The following is a 20598-nucleotide window of genomic DNA, read 5'->3' as shown; positions in this document are numbered from 1 at the left end:
TATGCATACACCATGAACAAGCCATCTCATAAACCTCTGTTGGATAAACTAAGTAATTGCAATTTCTAAGCTTCTCACTATAAGGCATGATTTTTAGACTTTAAATCATGCTTGTAGATTTTTTCTGAACTCTTTCCAATTTATCAACATCATTTTGAAGTGTGGACAACAGATTAGCACACAATATTCCAGTAACAGTTCTCATTAAATCTGTATACAGAGGTAATACCTCCTCTCTACTTGTACTTGATACTCCCCTGTTTATGCATGCAAGGAGCATGTTCACCTTCTCATCTCCACAGCATGGCTATGGGAGCCCACATCCATTTGGTTATCTACAATTATAGTCATAGAATCCTAGAAATATAGGGATGGAAGGGATCTCGAGAAGTCATCAAGTCCAGCCCCCTGCACTGTGGCAGGACCAAGTAAACCTAGACTATCCCTGATAGGTGTTTGTCCAACCTGTTCTTAAAAACCTCCAATGATAGGGATTCCACAACCTGCCTTGGAAGCCTATTCCAGAACTTAACTACCCGTAAAGTTAGAGTTTTTCCTAATATGTAACCTAAATCTCCCTTGCTACAGATTAAGCCCATTACAACTTGTCCTACCTTCAGCAGACATGGAGAAGAACTGTTTACCAGCCCTTAGCATATTTGAAGACTGTTGTCAGGTTCCCCCTCAGTCTTGTTGTTTCAAAACTAAACATGCCCAGTCTTTTTAACCCTTCCTGATAGGTCAGGTTTTCTAAATCTTTTATCAATTTTGTTGCTCTCCTTTGGACTCCCTCTAATATGTTAACATCTTTCCTAAAGTGTGGCATCCAGAATTGGACACAGTACTCCAGCTGAGGCCTCATCAGGGCCAAGTAGAGTAAGATCATTAGTATATTCTGTCAACCACATCTATAATCTTATTTTTTTTTTAAATCCCATTTTCCATAAAAACATGTTGCTCTGGTATCATTATGCTACTATTCTGTGGAGAGGTATACCAGGGCCTTTGAGGCCCCCTAGTGGAGGCCTCATGGTCCTACTACATCATACACCAGGAAAGGAGCAGTGAAGGTGGGTCCTCCAGACCTGCCTAGAAAGGCTGCAGGGAAGCAGCTAATCAGAGTGCAGCAGGCTCAGATAAAAGGAGCTGCAGGACCCTGACTAGGTCAGTTGCTGGCTGGGAGGAGAAATGTGAGGAAGGCCTGAGAAACTCTCCAGGCAAGAGAGGCCTGGGAAAGACCCTGCTCAAGCAGGGATAAGACAAAGAGAACCCAAGGTCTGTAACCCTAAGGTAAAAGGTGAAGGTGATAGGACTGTGAGAAAAAGCCCAGGGAAAACCATAGCAGCTAACTGATGTGGTTAAAGGGACCAGTGTGTGACTGCTGTTCATAGGGTCCCTGGGTTGGGACCTGGAGTAGTAGGTGGGCTCAAGTCCCTCCACAAGCCACTGGGGAAGTGTCCTAAGCCCTGAGAAGGGGATAAGGCTTATTTAAAAGCCAGGGAAAGGGGCTGGAGTTTAAATAGGCTGAAGACCCTGAAAAGGCCAAACCATTTGTTGAACTTTCCCCTCATTGTTGATGGTGTGACTTAGCTGGAAGGCTGAGCCACTGAAGACCCACCTGACAAGCTCAACACCATATAGGGGGTTCCAGGAGGGAAAAAAATTGCAGCACCACACCCAGCGGACAGGAGGCACTCGAAAGTTGAGTACACTCTTATCACATTTCTTCTAATTCTTTACTGATTGTAACCCGTATTAACCTATCATGATTTTGTCCAGGAATGATGTCAGGCTGACTAGCCTGTAGCTACCTGTGTCATCCTGATTACCCTTTTGAAATACTGGCACAAAATGAGCTTTACTTCAATCCTCTGGAACCTCCCCAGTGTTCCAAGAATTGTTTAAAAATCAATATTAATAGTTCAGAGAACTACTTGGCCATTATTTAATCCTCTTTGGTGTTTATCATCTGGTCCTACTAACTTAAATGCTTAACTCTAAGGCCTGGTCCCCACTAAGCCCCCACTTCGGACTAAGGTACGCAAATTCAGCTACGTTAATAACATAGCTGAATTCGAAGTACCTTAGTCCGAACTTACCGTGGGTCCAGACGCGGCACGGAGGCTTCCCCCGTCGATGCCGCGTACTCCTCTCAGCGAGCTGGAGTACCGGTGTCGACGGCGAGCACTTCCGGGATCGATTTATCGTGTCTTAACCAGACGCGATAAATCGATCCCAGAACATTGATTGCCTGCCGCCGGACCCTCCGGTAAGTGAAGACGTACCCTAACAGTTTAACATCCTCCACAGTTTCTGTTGAAATAGAAAATATTTCATTATCACTGTAAGATATGAACCTATCCTACTTCTTTCTAAATACAGAACAAATATTTATTTAATACTTCTGCCTTTTCAGCATTATGATTGACAACTCTACTATCCGTATCTAGAAACAGACCTGTGCCATTATGACGATTTAATTTTTTTCCCTGATATATTTAAAGAATTTCTTTTTATAGTCCTTAAACTTACTAGCCATAGAATTTTGTTTTCATTTATACTTTTAGCTCCCCTTATCAATTGTCTGCATTTCCTAACTGCTCATTTGAACTCATTGCTATCAATTTACCCATTTTTTCCATTTGTTGTACATTATTTTAATTGCTATTTTCACTTCTTAACCATCTCTTCACCAAGATGGTTTTTAAATCAAAGAAGCTTTCTTGTGACTGTGGAATTGTAGGTTTTGAGGGGGCATCTAATAAAGCATTCTTGAATAAATACCAATTATCATTTACATTTTAATACTTAAAATTTTCCTCCCACTCAGCTTTGCTCATGATTTTCTCCCCCTTCCCTCCCCCCCAGCTTTGAGAGATTGGCTATTTTAAAACACCAAGTTTATACATTACAGGTCAGGACTATATTCAGTTCATGCATAACCAATTGAATTAGATAATGGTTACTTGCACCTAGGTAACCAACCATTTTTTAAAATCTTTCTCAGTCAGAATGAGGTCTAAGATAGAATTACCCCAAGATGGTTTCCATTCTTTTTTGTTGGAAAGTTATTTATGATTTTCTGAAACTTCAAAGATGTTTCCCTAGTGTCAAGATATCTCCAGTGTATGCCCTCAAGATTGAAATCTTCCATCATAACACAATTTTCTTTCTAAACATTATAGATAGATGTTTAAGAGCAGCTCATCTTGTTCTCCTGTCCCCCACTAGTTGGTGGTTTATAACTGTCCCGCACCAGTACTCCATCTTCTAATTTGTCAGTTAGACCAGCCTAACTATATTGTTCTTTGCATGAGTTAGGGGATACTTTTAAGCATAATTAATTTTGGTGCCAAGGAGTTCACTTCAGAAAACCTCTTAAGTTGATGCAGGAATTGGAATCTCTTATTTTTAGAAATGGAAGCTTTAATTTTTCTCACTTGAAGAACTCTTCTGTTTTCTTCTAGCAGAGCTTCTACTCCCAATATACTTAGTGACAGTTGTTAAACAGCTCTTCAACCACACAGAGGAAGCAGAACCAGAAATGCTCATCAGGAATGAGCGCTGCCAAGGATGATAGCACCACTGGTGGTCGATTTCTGATGTAGTTTCTCACTCCTAAGGAGTGGAACCCAATAGAGCCAGTTTACCAAAGGCTAATATAAAAATGATTGAAGGTTTCTAATCTAGCTATTAATAAATTCAAAAGTAGTTTAAACAAGAGCTCTTCTTTTTATACAGAAGCCTATTTTTTAGACCCTGCAAAAAAGTTAAAGGAGTGGTGGAGCAGTATTAGGCCAAGAAGGCCCTGCCTCTCAGCAGCTCCTGGGCATGCTCCCTATAGAGGACCTGCTTAAAAGGGAGATCTGGTAGTCAGGCATGGGGAAGAGTGAAGGAGAGACTGGCTGCAAGAAGGCATACAGGCTGTAGCCACTGAGTTACAGCACTCTACAGGGAAAGGATTGTAACTGAGAGTAAGACTCAGCCAGGAGGCTGGGGTCTACTCCTGCCTCCCTTCCTTAGCAGCAGATAGGCCACTTGTCCAGTATTAAACTGGACAATCCTACTTTCCTAGGGTTTGTCCCTCATCCAGTACTGAGACTAAACCAGATATGGTTTAGTATCTGCATCTACTGGATGATGCCATTTTGAAGAGCATGCAAGGTCACTTCCAGCTGTTCAGCCCACATCTCCAGTGTCACCCAATCATAGAATATCAGGGTTGGAAGGGACCTCAGGAGGTCATCTAGTCCAATCCCTGCTCAAAGCAGGCCCAATCCCCAGACAGATTTTTGCTCCAGATCCCTAAATGGCCCCGTCAACGATTGAACTCACAACCCTAGGTTTAGCAGGCCAATGCTCAAACCACTGAGCTATCCCTCTCTGATAATGGCAGGCAACAGCTGTGATTGACAGGTAATAGCACAGAAACTTGCCCAGGAGAACAGTCATGGTCACCAAAGAAGACATCTGGGCCAATGGGGTCTTTCAAAGAAACAGGTGGAGAAGAAACATTGACCAATGGAACTAGGGAGGGGGCAGTGGTTAGCAACCGCTGTGGCCAATGGCTGTGAGGCAGGATGGAACTTGGGAGGATATCAGGGGTGATACCTGATGACAGCAGTGGCCAATAGGTGATGGGTGTGTGACACCTGCACAGCAGCTGGGTGTGCAGTGTGGGAGAGCCATTGGCTGGAGGCAGAGGAAGACATGAATCAAGGATACAGAGATGGGGAAAGGGTGCACTCTGAAAAATGGCATCGCTTGTGTAGCATGACCTTGCACACACCATGCATGTGAGGGCACACACCAGCAGAAGTGGAGGCAGGCCCATGCCATTCCCAGATGCTCCAGACTGTCTGGTATTCTGGGAACGCCTGAGTAGCTACCCTACATGGAGGAACAACTACACTCTGAGAGTGACCTGGGAAGCCCCCCACTATCCCTCAGCTGAGGCTCTGAACTACTGAGGTTGTGCAAGCAGAAAGATGTGGCTAGGCTCAAACTGAAGGGAACATAGGGAAGGTAGGAAGTGGTCCAGGGGAGTCTGATCTGGAGTGGCAGTCAGAAGGGACTGAGCCACCCTTTCTCCCCAGGGGCCCTGGGCTAGGACTCAGTGGAGAGAGAGAAGGCCTGGGTCCGCCTACTCTTTACTCCTGCCCTGGCTGCCTGAGAGATCCTATCAGACTCCAGTTGGGACAACAAAATGTGACTTGACTGCCTGGCAGAGTCATCCCAAGACTCAGACTGTCTGGCTGCAGCCTGACCCCTAGGCCTACTGCCCCACCAAGCGAAGCTCACTACAAAGTGGGGGGAATGTGAGCAACCTAGAAAAGAATGGGAGTGACAGAAAGATGCACTTGGACAAACTATTGAAGGGGTTAGGGACCAACTTCAGCAGCAGACTGCTGCCCAGCAACAGCAGCAAGTCTTGCAGCAGTAACATTTTAGCAGGGAATTGCTTACAAATATTTCTCTTGATAACTGCAATATACAACTAGGCAAAGTAAGAAAAACACTGTTTGGGGACTTTATAGAGTGAGTTTGTTTTAAAGATGTTTACTGTGTATATTTTGACACATGTGGGGTTGACGATTTGCATTTTGAGGGTTATACAAGTAACTTTTTGAATCTCAAATCTACGGTTATTAAACCACCACTGTCTAATCCCTCCCCACATAGTTTCCCTGCAACTGTGAAAATATAGATCAATAAAAAGTTTAAACCCCATAATCTTGCACAATTGTGCACATTTTAACTAGAAAAAATGCTGACCTGTAATCCACGCTAGGAGGAGGCGAGATTATAACAATTGAATTGGGCCCAGCCTCTCCCAAGTACAGGCAGCAAAGTGACGCCTAGCAGGGAGACTAGGGGCTGGGCGCTGCAGGCCGGGGGCGGCAGCCTGGGCAGTGCCGCTCTGTGTGTGCAGGTGCCGTGGCGCGCCGCGGGAAGCAGGCCGGGCGGTCGGTGTCCGGCGGGGAAGACGTGCTGGGCGCTCCTGGCTTAGGGAAACACCCGGCACGTGGTGGGGCCGGGCCGGGGGCGGGCGCTCGTCGCTCTCTCAGTCCCGCCGCCGCTTCGTTCCTTCCCGCAGCGCCTGTTCCGGCCCCTCCCCGGGCTGCCCCCAGCTCGGGTCCCAGCGGCAGCGCCTCCTGCCCGGCTGTGAGGTGAGAGCGGCAGATCGGTGTCTCCCCTCCCAGTCCCCCCGGCCACGGTTTCGGTTTCGTTTCTGCCCCGGGCGGCCCGATCCCGCGGCGTCTGCGGGCCCGGGCTGCGTGTGAGGCTCCGATTGGGGGCACTGGACGCGCCCCCCAGCGCCGGGGAGCGACCGACCCCAGGAACGGCGGGGGGCGGCGCGGGGGTGTGGGGGGGAGGGACATGTTTCTCCGCCTCCCCTTCCTAGTCTCAGAGCTGTGGGCTGCTGCAGTACGTGTCTGCCCCAGTGGCTCCTGTGTAGCAGGGACTTGGGGCTGGAGGCTTTTGGAGTGGTGACTTATCCCCCTGTGCAGGGCATGTCCTCGCCTGGGTCTCTGCAGCTTGGCCGCACGGCACCACAACAGTGATTGTTGTGAGGAGTTAGAGGTACAGTAATCCGAGTTGGGTATCAGTCAGACAGTTCAGTTTGTGTCTGCCCTGCAATATTTCCAACATCACACCCGTATCGGGATATCCGCCTCTGCCGTGCCACGTACCCATGTCTGTATCGCTGTAGTCTGGGAAAGTCCATAGGTCCTCAGCAGCGAATATTGCTTGGGGGACACACAGCAGCAGCCAAGGAGCAATGTGGTCTGAGCTGTGCTGTCCCCCAGAGAGTTGAGCTGAAGGACCTCCGAATGTACTTCCAAAGAAATAGTTGGGAGTCCCGCCCAGTGCAATGAGTGGATTACAGCAGTGCTTCCTCAAGTCTAGAAGCTGAGCCTCACTTCAGGAAAATGAAACCAATTGTGTCCCTTCAGAGCCTTGGCATGTGGTGTTAAAGGCCTTCACCTCTTCATTTATTGCCTGTGCCCCTCAGGGTAGTGCCCAGTGCCCCCACTTTTGAAATGCTGGGTTACAAGAAGATATCACTCTGTAAGGGTTGACAGGTTTCAGAGTAGCAGCCGTGTTAGTCTGTATCCGCAAAAAGAAGAACAGGAGTACTTGTGGCACCTTAGAGACTAACAAATTTATTAGAGCATAAGCTTTCGTGGACTACAGCCCACTTCTTCTTCTATATGCATCCGAAGAAGTGGGCTGTAGTCCACTACAGCTTATGCTCTAATAAATTTGTTAGTCTCTAAGGTGCCACAAGTACTCCTGTTCTTCTTTTTGTAAGGGTTGAAACACTGTTAGCTGTCACACTTACTATGTTTTAACCATGTGGTACGTGGACACAAACCGCTGGTTAGGGTGACCAGACAGTAAATGTGAAAAATCTGGATGGGTGTGGGGGGTAATAGGAGCTTATATAAGAAAAAGACCCAAAAATCAGGACTGTCCCTATAAAATCGGGGCATCTGGTCATCCTACCGCTGGTCAACTTCTTTGCTGACGTAGCTGAATGGAGTTATGCCAGCAGAGAATATGACCCCCATGTTTAGAGCCCTTCATGCCACTAACTGGTTACACGCTCAGTTTGAAGTTGTAATGTGGACACCTTGTGGTTAAAATTTTTGGACCTATACCTCTCTGAGGAAGATCCCTGTTGTGTGACATGGGTTGTATTATAGCATTGCTGTATAGCAACACTATTAGTAACATGTAAACAGTATTTTAATTTGATTGTTGATGCAGATATAGAAATATAGTTTGAGGCCGCTTCAAAAATATGGCCCTATAAAACTAAATAAAAATAGTAAGTACATACATTTATACTCATTTACTTGGTTACATAATACAGTTGATAAGAGATACGTGTGAATGTACAACATGAAAACAGTACTGTATACACAGCTCTTCAAGTTTATTACACATTGTAACTTCAGTATATGAGTGGAAAGGAGTCCTAATAGACTTCTGCAGAAGTACATGAGTATGAAACTTTGCAGGTGCATATTAATAGCAATCACCAAAATGTACATTACAGATAAACTGCCTCAATTTTTACAAAGTTTAGAATAGAATTAACAGGTACAAACATTGGCAAAATTGGAGTCCAATCCTGTAAAATTCCTAGTGCCCTCAACTTCCACCATGTGTCATAGAATATCAGGGTTAGAAGGGACCTCAGGAGGTCATCTAGTCCAACCCCCTGCTCAAAGCAAGCCCAATCACTAAACAGATTTTTGCCCCTGATCCCTAAATGGCCCCCTCAAGGATTGAATTTACAACCGTAGGTTTAGCAGGCCAATGCTCAAACCACTGAGCTATCCCTCCCTCCTAATCAATAGGAGCTGAGAGAGTTCTCTGAAGAGACTGTAGCTTAGCGGAAGATGCACTTGATTTGAAAACATACCTCTGTTTTATTTTCAGTAACAACAATAAGTTAAAATGACTTCTAAAAATGTTGTTTTTAATCTGACAGTTTCAACCTTACAAATTTGTCACCTGTGCTATGTCTTATATAGTACTACCTTAAGTCTAATCATACAGTAAACTTCAATTATCTGCTGAACAAACTTATTAATTAATAACATACTATGTTCTGTATTCTTCATATGTGAAGTTCCAGAACAATAAAGTTTCAGTAAAGGCATTACTCAAATGAATGGGAAACATTGACAGTCCACCTGTGAAGTGGAAGATGGACACAATATGTCTTGCATTTTTTTTCTAAAAGCTCTCAGATAATTGTTGCTTGATGCTAATGATAACATTTATGCCAGTGACCACTGGAAGCAATGTATATTTTATTTTAATGCAGATTAACTGGCTAATGATATTTCAGTCTTGTTTCAATTAATATTTTTCAGTGAGAGAAAATGGGCAAATGAACTCTGTTAATGTCTAGTATATATATCTAAATCATCATTTATCTCCTGTTTCAAGAAATGAGAAAAAACATGAGAAGGAAAAATAAGGGAAAAAATAAACTACTTACCTATTCATAGGTTGATCTCGAAAAAGGTTATGACCAAGTTTGACTTTACTAAGACTCTCTTTGGGAGTAACTAGCTGACCTTCCTCTTTGCAGTTCAGGCCCTCAGACCATTAAAAATATTTACATTTGTGTGGATGATATTGTATACAGGCTCTTAGTCATAAAGATTCTTATATAACATTAAATATAATAAACTTATGTAGTCCAACTGACTTCTAAGAATCCTTATCATAAGAAGACACATTTTCTTAGATACTCATGATCAAATCCCAATTCCGTATGCACGACAAACAAATTTGAATATATTTTAAAAAGTATAAACCTGTGAGTTCATATGTGACTAAATCTCTGAGGCATGGAACATATTTTCCAGATTTCAGGTCAAGTTATCATCAGAGCTAGATTTCAGAAATTGGTCCCTTTCTAACTCACTAGGAACAGACAGGGTCTTCAAGTTGCATCTGATTTGACTACTCTCTCTAATACTGCTACTAACTGATCAATAAACTTTGCCTCCAAAAATAGCCTTTTTCTCTTGGAATTTAATCTGGCATTTACAGAGATTATGTAAATATTAAAAAACAGTGGAAACCTAATATACATATTTCTATTGTTTTTATATGTCAGTTAAACAGTACTATACTTGTAAGTATGTTTTGGTTTTTTTAATTCTGTGTTACAAACACATCTTTAAAAATGTGAATTAAAACTGGTGCAGTTAGTAAATAGCTAGTGGGAGAGTGCATTGAGTCATGACAAAGTAGGGAAATGCAACCTAGATGGAGCTACTGTAAGGTGGGTGCAAAACTGGTTGGAAAATCAGTCCCAGAGAGTAGTTATCAGTGGATCACAATCATGCTGGAAGGACATAACAAGTGGGGTCCCGCGGGGATCAGTTCTGGGTCCTGTTCTGTACAATATCTTCATCAGTGATTTAGATAATGGCATAGAGAGTACACTTATAAAGTTTGCGGACGATACCAAACTGGGAGGGGTTGCAAGTGCTTAGGAGGATAGGATTAAAATTCAAAATGATCTGGACAAACTAGAGAAATGGTCTGAAGTAAATAGGATGACATTCAATAAGAACAAATGGAAAGTACTTCATTTAGGAAGGAACAATCAGTTGTACACATACAAAATGGGAAATGACTGCCTAGAAAGGAGTACTGCGGAAAGGGATCTGCGGCTCATAGTGGACCACAAGCTAAACATGAGTCAGCAATGTAACACGGTTGCAAAAAAAGCTAACATCATTCTGGGATGTATTAGCAGAAGTGTTGTAAGCAAGACACGGGAAGTAATTCTGCTCTACTCTGCACTGATTATGCCTCAACTGGAGTATTGTGCCCAGTTCTGTGTGACACATTTCAGGAAGGATGAGGACAAATTGAAGAGAGTCCAGAGAAGACTGACAAAAATTCTTAAAGATCTAGAAAACATGACCTGTGAGGAAAGATTGAAAAAATTGGGTTTGTTTAGTCTGGAAAAGAGGAGACCAAGGGGGGACATAACAGTTTTCAGGTACGTAAAAGGTTGTTACAAGGAGGAGGAAGAAAAATTGTTTTTCTTAACCTCTCAGGATAGGACAAGAAGCAGTGGGCTTAAATTACAGCAAGGAAGGTTTATGTGGGACATTAGGAAAAAGTTCCTAACTGTGAGGGTGGTTAAGCACTGGAATAAATTGTTTGTGGAATCTCCATCATTGGAGATTTTTAAGAACAGGTTAGACAAACACCTGTCAGGAATGGTCTAGAACCAAATTTGGTTCACGGCTTGTTCAGGGTAAACCCCGCAAGACACTTTGTTTACCTGATGACAGGTTTCAGAGTGGTAGCCGTGTTAATTTGTACCAGCATGAGGAGTCCTTGTGGCACCTTAGAGACTAACAAATTTATTTAAGCATATTGCCTGCATCCGATGAAGTAGGTTTTAGCCCACGAAAGCTTATGCTTAAATAAATTTGTTAGTCTCCAAGGTGCCACAAGTACTCCTCAATTTTTTTTGTTTTGTTTACGTGAGTGTCCGCAGGTACAGCCACTAGCAGCTCTCGGTGGCCATGATTTACCGTTCCTGGCCAATGGGAGCTGTGGGAAACCTAAAAAGAATGCTGCCATGTGATATTTCTAATGATTTGAAGATATGTGGTATTAACCTTAGATATTTTTAAAAAAAGCTTTTTAAGGACAGAGTCACTGGTGAACCAGACAGAACACACAACCCATTTTGCTGGGCTTACAATGACTTTGCATCACCAGAGCAGTCCATAGCAGCTAATGTTCATTGATTAGTCTGGTTCTTAATTTGCAATTGACTTGTTGGTTTAGAGCAGTGTTTCTCAAACTGGGGTTGCCACTTGTGTAGGGAAAGCCCCTGGTGGGTCGGGCCAGTTTGTTTACCTGCCCCGTCCGCAGGTCCAGTGGGAGCCGCGATCAGCGAGACCTGTGGATGGGGCAAGTAAACAAACTGGCGCGGCCCACCAGCGGCTTTCCCTACACAAGTGGGAACCCCAGTTTGAGAAATACTGGTTTAGAGGGCTGTGTTAGTGAGACTGATATTAAGGGGCTGATCCAAAGCCCAGAGAAGTCTAAGGAAAGGACTTCTGTTGATTTCAGTATGCTTTGGAGCAGACCCTACATGAAGGAGGGGCTAGGAGAGAGAGTATCTGCATTTTAAGGGCTCTCTTTGTACTCCTGTCTCAATTCCCCCTAACAGTACTGTCTCCGTGTGCAGTGGAGACAAGACAGCAGTGCCATGAGGGGCCTTATAACACTTATTTAAGCTAGCATGAACCCGTGGAACCTTTAAGGAGCAGTGAGTGAGAATTTGGAGAACTAATTTGCTGTTAAGAAATGATGGTGTGTCTAATCTCCCTCATACCACTCACTTACTGAAACCAATACAATTGCTGCATTCACAGTTACTCCTGAGGGCATTCTGTGCCAACAAAAAATAAAAATTCTGTCCACAATATTTTAAAATTCTGCAAATTTTATTTGTCAAATAAATGTGGAGGCTCCAGCATGGTATTGGGGAGCACAGGCCACTGGTTGCACAGAGGTGGGAGATCACTGTGCAGCTCCCCCTGGGGCATGGACTCAGCGATGAGGCTGCACCCAACACTGACACAGTGCAAAGACTGGACCTGCCCCAGAAACATCCCAGGGCCCTGCCCCTCTGTGCCAGGTGCGTCAGGTGTGGGCAGGTAGGCTCAGCAAGGCAGGATCCAAATGTGAGGGGATCCCGGTATGGGTTGAGAGGGTTCTCTGTGGCGCAATCTGGGTGCGGAGTGGGGGGAGAGATCAGGATGCACAGGGGCTTGTTGGGGGGTTCTGGGTGCAACAGTAATGGGACTCTGCAGGGGATCCAGATGAAGGTGGTTGGGGCTCAGCGGGGGTGGGGAGGGTCTGGGTGTGGGGAGATAGAGCTCAGCAGGGGAGTGTGGGGGGCTCAGTGGGGGGTCCAGATACAGCTGATTGGGGCTCGGTGGAGTGGGGATCTGGGTGCGGGGTGGTGAGGCTTGGTGGGAGGGTCTGGGTATAAGGGGGTCTGGATGCACAGATTTTGGGTGGATGGGGTAGCAGCTCCCTGTATAAGGATCCTTCCCCCTGCAGCTGAGGCGTGATGGGCGCAGTAAGCACGGGGCGGGGGAAGCGAAGTTTGCACAGCTTCCTTCAGCCAGGAGAGAAATCTGGGGGTGGCTCTGATCCAACCCCGGATGCCATGCAAGGGAAGAGGAAGTCCTGTCCTCCTCAGCCCAGCGGAGACTAGCAGCTGAGCCCGGCGCAAGGTAGGAGCCACCAGAAGGGTCTTCCCCACTCCTGCCTCCTGTCCAACAGTGATTTACCTCTCTGCCGGCTGCCCTGGGCCCCCGAAACATACTGCTGGGAAGGGATGCATGACCGCTCTTGTGGCTTCCCTATCAGAAAGTCATTTTTCTGCAGGGAATCAATACATCTGCAGGGGATGTAAATTCTGCACATGCGCAGTGATGCAGAATTCCCCCAGGAGTAAATTAACATAAACTGGAGAGGTAGGTTAGCTCTGCTGTCACAGTGGCCCCACATAATTTACCTGAACTGTTGACCTGACCCTGAGTGTATCCTAAATAACAATAACAATTAGACACAACAATGTTGTTAGCTTAGCTTAATTACAATCTAATTTATTCAAATACAGCCTATGCAGTAGACTTCAGTTAATTTTTACTATATGGTAAGTTTTAAGAGTCTGTTATTCTGTTATTAAGGAAAGTAAATAAAAGAAAATCATGTTTCAATAAATCGTATTAATACAGTGCTAATGCTGCATAAATAAAGGGACATTTTGATTTTCAAACTCTCACATTAAGTTTTTCTTGTCCCTTGTGCATACACAGTATGATGGAATTTTTTTCATTAGGGTGTATGTTTGTGCACAAGTGTGCGTTTATATGCAGCAGTATAAAATTCTACATATCTTCATCTAAGGGAAAAGAAAAAGCCCCCAAAGTACAGTTTAAACAAAGATGCAGAGTCAGGTTACTTAACCCGGCATTCTGTAAAAACTTAAATAATATGCTTAGTCTTTGTAGAATTGGGGCTTTCATCATTTTTGCAAGAAGGTAGAGTCCATTTGCTGTGGGAACCTTCACTCAGGATTTCCTGATTATTATTATTATTTTTTTTGTGAGAGTGAACTTTCACCCTCAATTTCGTTTGGTGTCTTTTCCAGCATATCTTAAATTTTACAAATATGTACAAAGCTTAGAGAATTTAAAATTGTAAAGTTTGGGTTCTGAGTCTGCAAAGCACTTAATCACCATTTCAACTTTAGTAGGTTCGTAAGAGCGTCCCTATTCATCAAAGTACTTAAACATATGCCTTAATTATTTAGCTGTTTTGTTGTCATATTAAAAACATTGTCCATTGAAAATATTCCCCAAGAATAAAGTTCTTAATTTGTTTTTGAGGACTGGCATTAATTTCAGCTAATGAATCATCCAGGTTTTGAATGATTAATTCGTAACAATTACGTTTTTTTGGATGAGGGGCATTATGTGAAATACTAACACCTTTTTTGTTTTTAAAAGGTTAATATAGTTAAACTGTAATCAGAGCAAGTAATATTAATAAATCTTGCTTAAATTCAAATATCTTTTTCTTTTTAGGGGTTTCTAGATGAGTAAAGTCTTATTGGTCAAGTTCTGACTTGATAGATATTTTTAGAATGTCTGAAGACGAAGAAAAAGTGAATATTCGTCGTCTTGAACCCGCCATCCAAAAATTCATTAAAGTGGCAATTCCAACGGATCTCGAAAGGTTGAGAAAGCACCAAATTAATATTAAGAAGGTTAGTTTTTCCTCTTACTATTATAGCTCTTATTAATGTACAGATGTAGTTACACTTAAAAAAATTATACTGATTTCAGCCAAATGTAGACTATAAGATGAGATGCTTTGACAAAAAATGTCGCTGTTGTTTATTTGACAGTGTAGTTTAGTGGTTCTTTTATTCATCTATTCTGCAAACACATTAGTCATAGAAGGTTTGCCTAGCAATGGATAAACCCACACATTTAGAAAAACTTCTGTTTTGTGTTAATGTGTGTTGTCCTATTTCTCATAGAACAGGTCAAATCCTGAGGTCCTTAATTTTAACTCAATCCTTATTTAGGCAAAACTCTTCTTTGCTTCAGTGGAAGATTGTTACAAGTAAAAACTGTGTAAGGAACTCGGGATTTGTCCTAATATTAGGTTATTAGTAATTAAAATGAGGTGGGAGAAATAACTAGACCTCTACCCTGATATAATGTGACCCGATATAACCCAAATTCGGATACAACGCGGTAAAGCAGTGCTCCAGAGGGGCGGGGCTGCGCACTCTGGCGGATCAAAGCAAGTTCGATATAATGTGGTTTCACCTATAATGTGGTAAGATTTTTTGGCTCCTGAGGACAGCGTTCTGTCAGGGTAGAGGTGTATTATTTAATGTTCCTTAAAGCAAATAGAAAAATCGTTAATGATTGGGTATTGAAAATTGTATCTGAATCTTAATACCTGATTGTATGTTTTCGATTGGGAATATTGGCATATGATTGTTGAACTGGAAAACCACTTGAACACAGTTGAATATTGCTCTTTTAAAGCTTTGAGAAAAATAAACCGATAGTTTAAATACCTGAGTGTATTCTGGGAACTACCATAAGAGACTCTGTTTTTAAAGTAATTCTGTAGGAGAGTTACTTAAGTGATGCAGTTAATATTGAAATGGGTGGAGAAAAACAGATGATGTATGAATTGTGAAGTAAGGAGTGTAAGGAACATAATATTGATGACATTCATTCAGAAACGGTGGAAAGATGGAAAAAGAGTGTGTTTAATGGAAGAAATTATATCTGACACCAGATCACAAAGCAATGCAAACCAAGGCCCTCAATCCTACAAAGATTTATACACATGCTTAACTTTATGCATAATGAGTAGCCCTATTAACTTCACTATAGCTGCTCTTGGTATATAATGTTAAGTATGTTTGTAGGGTTACCATTCGTCCGGATTCCCCCGGACATGTCCGGATTTTTGAACTAAAAATAGTGTCCGGGGGGAATTTGTTAATGTCCGGACTTCCCCCCCCCACCCATGCAGAGCACGCGCGGCTAACAGGGCAGCCGGATGGTGCCACTTACATGGGGCTCCGACAGCGAGAGAGAGTCCCTCCTTCCCCTGCAGCAGAGCTCACTCACTCCCTCCCTGCATTTGCAGATCAGCTCCGGCAGTCTGGAGCTCCTCCCCCACTGCTGCCCAGCGGCTCAGGCAGTTCCTGAGCAAGTTCACCAAGATGTTAGGTGAAGAAAGGCCAACAACAAGAGGGCCAGGGGGTCGGAGAAGGGGCAGGGAGGTTGTGGAGGGGGCAGTCAAGAGACGGGGGGGGGGTCGGGAGTTCGGGGGGGGCTTTCTGGGGGTGTGGATAAGGTTTTGGGCAGTCAGGGTACAGGTAGGGGGTAGGGTCCTGGGGGGCATTTGGGGGGGGGGTCTTAGGAGGGGGCAGTTAGGGGATAAGTAACAGGGAGGCTTAGGTAGGGGGTAAAGTCCTGGGGGGCAGTTAGGGGCAGGGGTCCCAGGAGGGGGCAGTCAGGGGACAAGGAGCGGGGGGGGAGGGTTGGGGATTCTGAGGGGGGTGGGAAGTGGGTGGGGCAGGGGCGGGGCTAGGGCAGGACAGGGGCGGGGCTCCTCCCTTCCTCTTTTTTGCTTGCTGAAATATGGTAACCCTAATGTTTGCTAACCTTTGTAGAATTGGGGCATACATTTGTTTAATCAGCTTGGGAAAGGATAAAGATTTTGGAAGAAAAATTTGTGGGCCTATGGAGCATTAACCAACATGACCCATTGAAAGACCTGGAAAATTTCAGTCTCAACAGTTAATCTGGCAAAGTTATACAGAATTGAAAATAGAGTCTTGTAATGGGAAGTTTTGGGCAACCTTAACTTATGTGGTGCTACCAGCTCCCTGTATAATAAATAAAACGGAGGAAAGGAGAAGCCCTAAAAAAGGAATATCTGGTGTCCATTGTTAATTTTGGAGGTTACAGGAGGTGCTGTAACTCTTCTAAAGCTGTTGGTGAGCTGTGTTTCAGTGATGGCATAATGGATAGTGCCGTATGTGAATGAATATTGACATAACTGTTTCCGCTGGAAGGAAGTTTAGAATGGGATTTTTTTCAATAGAACAACCATCCAACACACATCAAAACAAACTAAAAAAACATTGCCTCCCATTTGAAAGAAATACATAGATACAAGAGACTATCTTGTAATAAAAGCTAAGGGTGGGCAGACCACTTAATGAATAGAGTAATGCAGAACTAAGGCTTAAGTTTCACCATGCCCTTTCTCTTGCTAATAGACTTAAGCAGAATTAAATATTTGTGGCTTACATATTAGGTCAGATGTGGGCAAATTTTTTGGCCTGAGGGCCACATCAGGGAATAGAAATTGTATGGTGGGCCATGAATGCTCACAAAATTGGGGTTGGGGTGCAGGAGGTGGTGAGGGCTCTGGCTGGGGGTGTGGGCTCTGGGCTGGGCCCAAGGGGTTTGGAGGGGGATTAGGGCTGGGGCAGGGGTGTGGGAAGGGGTGCAGGTTCTGGCTGGGGGTGTGGGCTCTGGGGTGGGGCTGTGGATGAGAGATTTGGGGTGCAGGAGGGTGCTCCGTGCTGGAATCAAGGGGTTTGGAGAGCGGGAGGGGGATCAGGGCTGGGGCAGGGATTTGGGGCATGGGAGGGGCTCAGGGGTGCAGGCTGTGAGCAGTGCTTACCTTAAGTGGCTCCCAGAAGCAGTGGCATGTCCCTTCTCCGGCTCCTAGGCGTGTTGTGGCCCTGACCCAGCTCCCCATCGGGAGCTTGCGGGTCGGCTTAAAACGACTCCGGACGTAGTTTGCCCACCTCTGTATTAGGTATTAGTCTAAGGTTAAAATACAGCTTAAAAAGTTTTCACTGGTCTTTTATATGCTTTCTGTATTTTCTTAGATGCTATGAAAGTATTACTTCACAAAGCTGTATAGAACAAAGTGTCAACCTATAGATATTGTCCATACCATGTCAGTGCTGGAAAAACCTGTTATAAAGATGTTTATGGTTTATAAACATCTTTATAACAGGCTTCAGACAAATGGCCAAGCACTTAGCACAAAGCTTTATATTCAGGTTTAAGCCCTACAAACTGATGAGAACCAGTATATTCACCCATGGAGTTTGCTTTCTTTAGGGATAAGAGAAAATTATCCCTACTACTACAAGGCTATATGTTTCCTAGAATCTTGAAACGCACACTGTAAATTGAGAGCCGTTCATTGTAGCATTATTAGGGAAGCCACTTGGACTTTCCACTATTTAGAGACTTAATAGCCAGAACTACACACTTCCTTCGGGTGTCTCCCTTTGTTAATGATACCTCCAAAATGTGTTTGTAAAGTTCCTGAAGGAATGAGGTAGTTTAATTTATTAATATGGTTAGATTGCTTCACTACCTGGTTGATTGAGAATGATATTTCCCTGCCTATAGATTGTTCAATATATTGAACACTTAGTATTTATGCCCATTGAGTGAAATTAGACATTGATGGGCTTTTACCAATTATTTTCAGTCTCTTTCAGTTTTTCCCCCCTTCCTCTTTCTCCCTATCCTGGTTCTTTCACACATGAATATTTTTAAAAGCTATTTTTCTGTGATTGGTGAAAACATGCATAGAAAATATATCCTCTAAGATGAAATGAGTCTGTAGGTCAGTGCTGATTTAACTTTTATTGTATACGAAGCAGGCAGCTACGACCAGCATTCTGTCCAAGATCATTGTCTGGGAAACTCATGCTTAGCAACAGCTTAATTACAAACAGTACAATTGCACATTGTTTCTGTGACAGGCTTCTGTGACCACATAGTAGAAACATTCTACTTTATCTCTGGTTAGAGCGTAATTTAAGTTTTTAATTGCAAAATCTCATGCATTTTGAAAAAGTATCTTACTGTTTTTTAGATAGAGAACAGTAGTGTGCAAACTATTAAATGATGCAATTAAATGTGACTACAGAAGAGAAAATTCTTTAAACCAGTTTTTAACACAAATCTTATTTTTCAGGTATTGACTATACCTTTTATTCCAGCTACATCACCTTAGTTTCTTATACTACAAGCAAGAACTTGTAGCAATATTTGGAACAAGTTTGTCTTCCTGTTTTCAGAACATTATTGGTTGACCAGCTTCATGTACTGTACACAGACCATAGCTGAAATTTGGGAGTTTTGTTTTGTTTAGGTCTTATTAATTATCAGACCATAAAACGTAACAATCCTAGAAAGTGAACCTTCTGAAATGATTGAATTACATAAATTCTGCTTGATAGGCCCGAGGCAAACTCCCTAGCCCAAACAAAGTCTTAGAAAACTCTCTTCCTTCTTAACATAAACAAAACAAAGCAGAGTTGTAAACACTGACTAAACATCCCTTCCCCTCTCAGTTGCTCAGCTTTCATTCTCTAGTTTTGAGATGTCTTCATTTCACTAGTTCGTCAGTCACCTAAGGCTGTTTGTACACTTGGGAAGTTTTGCAAAAAATCACCACAGGTATTAGCATCTGTTAAAGCTATCTAGACAAGGATCTGGTGACTTTCCAGTGTCTTGACTGTTGAACTTGCTAAAATTCTGTAATGTAGACAAAGCCAAAAGTTTCTAATGTAAAAAAACAAGGAGAAGGTTTTTACAGTATCTTTATTCATGACATTGGGTCGTTCTCATTTACATAGATGCCAAGGATTGGCTGTCCTTAACAGTGAGATTTACAGCCCCAAAGAATGAGACTTTCCATGTGGTGCGTTAGGTCATTGCTTAAGATAGGGACTCTCACCTTTGGTCCGTGGCGACATCTGGTAGTCCAGATTTTTAATCCAACCAGCATTTAATAGTTTGTTTTAAAACGTACAGTGCTTAATATTGCACACGAAACACGTAAATGTCCTAATTCATACTTGAAGTCTAGGGCACGTGAGAATTCTATATTCTGTGCAAACTAGTGGATTTTAATAAAAACAATTATTTGCTGGTTGGAACAAAAACCTGGATGATTGAAGATCCCTAAGGACATGAATTTGTCCAGTTTAATTTTAATTTTAAACTGTATTTTGCAGAACCTGCAAACTTTCGGACAAGTCCTGCTTGTTTTATGGACAAACTTTTTTTTTTTTTTTTTGACCGTCAAGTATTCTCACCCCACCCTCCCACCCCCAGCATAGCCTTCTCTCTCGTGGGCCTGAAGTCTCCATGGTTACCACAGTATACAAGCTTGGAAGCTCTAAGCCCCATGCTTGAGGCCCCGGATGTATTGTTGTCTTCTGTAGCGCCCGAGTAAAAATATGTTAAATCTTTATATATTTACTCAAAATGAGTGTGATAAGCTTAGGAATGTGTGAGAGTGAAAGAGCATGCTGATGAGTGAGTCCCGCACCCAATGAGTGAGACTTGACAAGTCTGCATTTACAGAGATCTGAATACAGCAACTTTAACTAACAGGATATAGTACTTAATGTCAAAAGCACTGGATATTATCAAATGTGTTACTCGTTATTTTAATGCAATTGCTGATGTGATGAATTTAACAAAACTGTAAGTACAAAAAATATGTGGAAAACATCTTGGGGACTCTGAATAACACTGGAAGAATAGAAAAACTCTTGAACGTTGACAGCAATATATACAAAATTGAGGCCAACATTAAAAAAAAAAAAAAAAAAAAAAAAAAAAAAGGGGGGTGTGTGTGTATGTGTGCCTAATGTTAGTCCCTAATTGGGCACCTAAATAAGTTAATAAGTTACCTGGTTTTCAAAAGTGCTGAGTCATTTTTACAGTTTTGCTTTTCAATGTACAGCCACACTCGAATGTTAAACTTTGATCTTTCCATTTAAGAAAAGATTTCTAAGGCTTTGAAGAATTATAAACTTTCAGAAGGTCTTACTGTAGATTGAAGCGTTATGAGTTAATATGATTTCAATTATGGCCCTTCTGGATTTGTAATCTAATCCCATATGTTCTAGACTGGGGTACCCAA

General features: G+C 42.9%; 1 protein-coding gene across 2 annotated transcripts in view; it reads left to right on the top strand.

The window, feature by feature from the left end:
* STX17 (syntaxin 17) overlaps positions 1–20598 on the top strand; it is a 99225-nt gene that overhangs the window by 13000 nt on the left and 65627 nt on the right. The window contains exons 1-2 of one of the 2 annotated variants that reach the window (XM_054019709.1): positions 6065–6170; positions 14172–14353. In XM_054019709.1, the coding sequence (XP_053875684.1) occupies positions 14231–14353 (123 nt within the window). In that variant the 5' untranslated portion in view covers positions 6065–6170; positions 14172–14230. Of the gene's footprint in view, positions 1–6064; positions 6171–14171; positions 14354–20598 lie in introns of those variants that run through there. The other variant, XM_054019710.1, reaches the window with a different exon arrangement.

The sequence above is a fragment of the Malaclemys terrapin genome, chromosome 2 (genome assembly GCF_027887155.1).
Source record: "Malaclemys terrapin pileata isolate rMalTer1 chromosome 2, rMalTer1.hap1, whole genome shotgun sequence".
In the NCBI taxonomy this organism is placed as follows: domain Eukaryota; kingdom Metazoa; phylum Chordata; order Testudines; family Emydidae; genus Malaclemys; species Malaclemys terrapin.
This window is presented reverse-complemented; position numbering and strand designations above follow the sequence as displayed.